At 66.6% G+C, this 1,862-nt stretch overlaps 1 protein-coding gene across 1 annotated transcript in view; it reads left to right on the top strand.

The window, feature by feature from the left end:
- Positions 1–1,485: 1,485 nt before the first annotated feature.
- The window catches only part of SPACA6 (sperm acrosome associated 6), a 9,853-nt gene continuing 9,476 nt past the window's right edge, over positions 1,486–1,862 (top strand). Inside the window, exon 1 of the mRNA XM_030886306.2 lies at positions 1,486–1,857. Coding sequence (XP_030742166.1) covers positions 1,688–1,857 — 170 coding nt within the window. The 5' untranslated portion in view covers positions 1,486–1,687. The remainder of the gene's footprint in view (positions 1,858–1,862) is intronic.

The raw sequence follows: 1,862 nt of genomic DNA, 5'->3' as shown, positions 1-1,862 counted from the left end.
AGGGCCCTGCCTGGGAGGGTTGGCTCCGCCTACTGGGGGGGGGGAGAGCAGTGACTTCGGGGGAGGTCCCGCCCCCTGGGAGTAGGGGGGGCCAGGCGCTCAGTCGCCCCACCTGCGGAATGGGGATGCTCCGGGACTCCTCCCTCAGACTGCCTGGCTGTTTGAAAGGCGCTGGTGCTGGCTTGGGACGCAGTGTCCAGCCGCGGCCGGGCTGTGAGGACATCCTTCCTGCCCAGCCACGCGATCCGGACACTGGGATCGAACTTTGCCGGAGGCGTCGCCCTCTGGGAACAGTGAGGTTCGCTCCAGTCGGGCTGGACCGACATTCTAGGGTGGAGAGGGGAGGAGGCAAGCCTGGCTGTACCCCTGAGCCTGAGGAGGAGGAGGGTGCTGGACTCCCGGTGGCTAGGGGCCTGGAGGTTCCTGAGGCCCGAGGTTCCTGCATCTCTTGGAGGGGAGGTGGCTGTGCACGTGGATGCGTGGGGGTAGGGAAAGTCCAAGGCTCTGAGGAGGCAGGGGCCCAGGACTGAGACTCCCAAGGTTTGAGGGAGGAAGGGATTGGGGATGTGGATTTCTGGGTGTGAGGGAGGAGGGGCTGGGCCTTGGGTCCTTTGGCGCCCCTCAAAGACTGGACATGAATTCCTAGGGCAGGGGCATATGAAGACAGCTGCTGATGGGGCACCCAGCTCCGAGGACCTTTGGAGAGGAGGGGGCTGGGGGCCCAGACTCCTGAGTCCCTTGGGGAGGAGGGGGCCGGGGGCCTGGACACCTGGGTCCTGGCACCCACCCGTAGAACCGACCTTGCGGGGCCTTCGCCGCACACAAGCTCGTGTCTGTGGGTCGGTGTCGGGCTCACCATCGCGGCTGGGGGCCTCCGGCCCTCCCCGCCCTCCTGCCCTCCCGGTCCGCCCGCCCACCTACCCGTCTGTCCGTCCACCTGCCGCGCCCCCCGGGCTGAGGTAGGAGGTTGTATAGTTGAAGAGGACAACCCAGGAGATCACTATACGGCCTCCTAGCTTTCCCCAGGCTGCGCCCTGCACGGGACGGGGCCCAGCCGGGACCCCCCAGCCCCGGCTGCCCGGCCCGCCTGCCCGGGCTGGGGTGGGGGCTGCTGCAGGGGCCCTGGGAGGAAGAGCTGGCTCTCTGCCGTGTCAGCCTCTGGTCCCCTCTTATTTGCCGAAAGTCTTCGCCCATCTAGCAGGCTCCTTTATGCTTGCTCTCGCTTATTGCGGGGGTGTTTGTTGGGCGCTGGCTCTCTTGGGTGGGTGGGGGGGGCTCAGTGGCCTCTCTGATTCCACACCTCCTCCCCTCCCCTCTATCTCTCCATCTCTGTCTCCCTGGCCTCTGGACCCCACCCCAAGCCCACCCCCACCCCCGGTGGCCACCCAGCACCATGACGCTGGCCTCTGGGTCCCTGAGACCCTTTAACCTGTGAGGATGTCCAGGGTCACAGGTGAGGTTCTTGGGAGCCTGGCGCCCGGCTTAATCACCAGCCTGGGGATCACCGCCCCCCACTCCCCCCAACATACACATCATCTGACCCTCTTCCTCCCTGAGAACCCAGAGCCTGCCATCTGACCTGACCATTGGTGGAAGCCTGACCTCTGGCCCCCACATCCCCCGGCCCATCCCCCACCCCACCAGTGACCTCACAAAGGTCACCAGTTTCTTTCCAGGCCTTGAGGCTATGGCCCTGGTACGCCTGGTGGCCCTGCTGGCCCTCGTGGCAGCGCCGCCCTCCTCGGCCTGCCTCCTGTGCTTTACGACTGTCTCTGAGCGCAGGCGCGTCTGCCAGGACTTTGTCGGGATGCAGGGAGCCGCGCTCAGGAAGTGTGAGGACGCCTTCACGGCCGCCTTCGGGG

The sequence above is a fragment of the Echinops telfairi genome, unplaced genomic scaffold, assembly GCF_000313985.2.
Source record: "Echinops telfairi isolate 266 unplaced genomic scaffold, ASM31398v2 ScPeMD7_655;HRSCAF=1070, whole genome shotgun sequence".
Lineage (NCBI taxonomy): Eukaryota > Metazoa > Chordata > Mammalia > Afrosoricida > Tenrecidae > Echinops > Echinops telfairi.
This window is presented reverse-complemented; position numbering and strand designations above follow the sequence as displayed.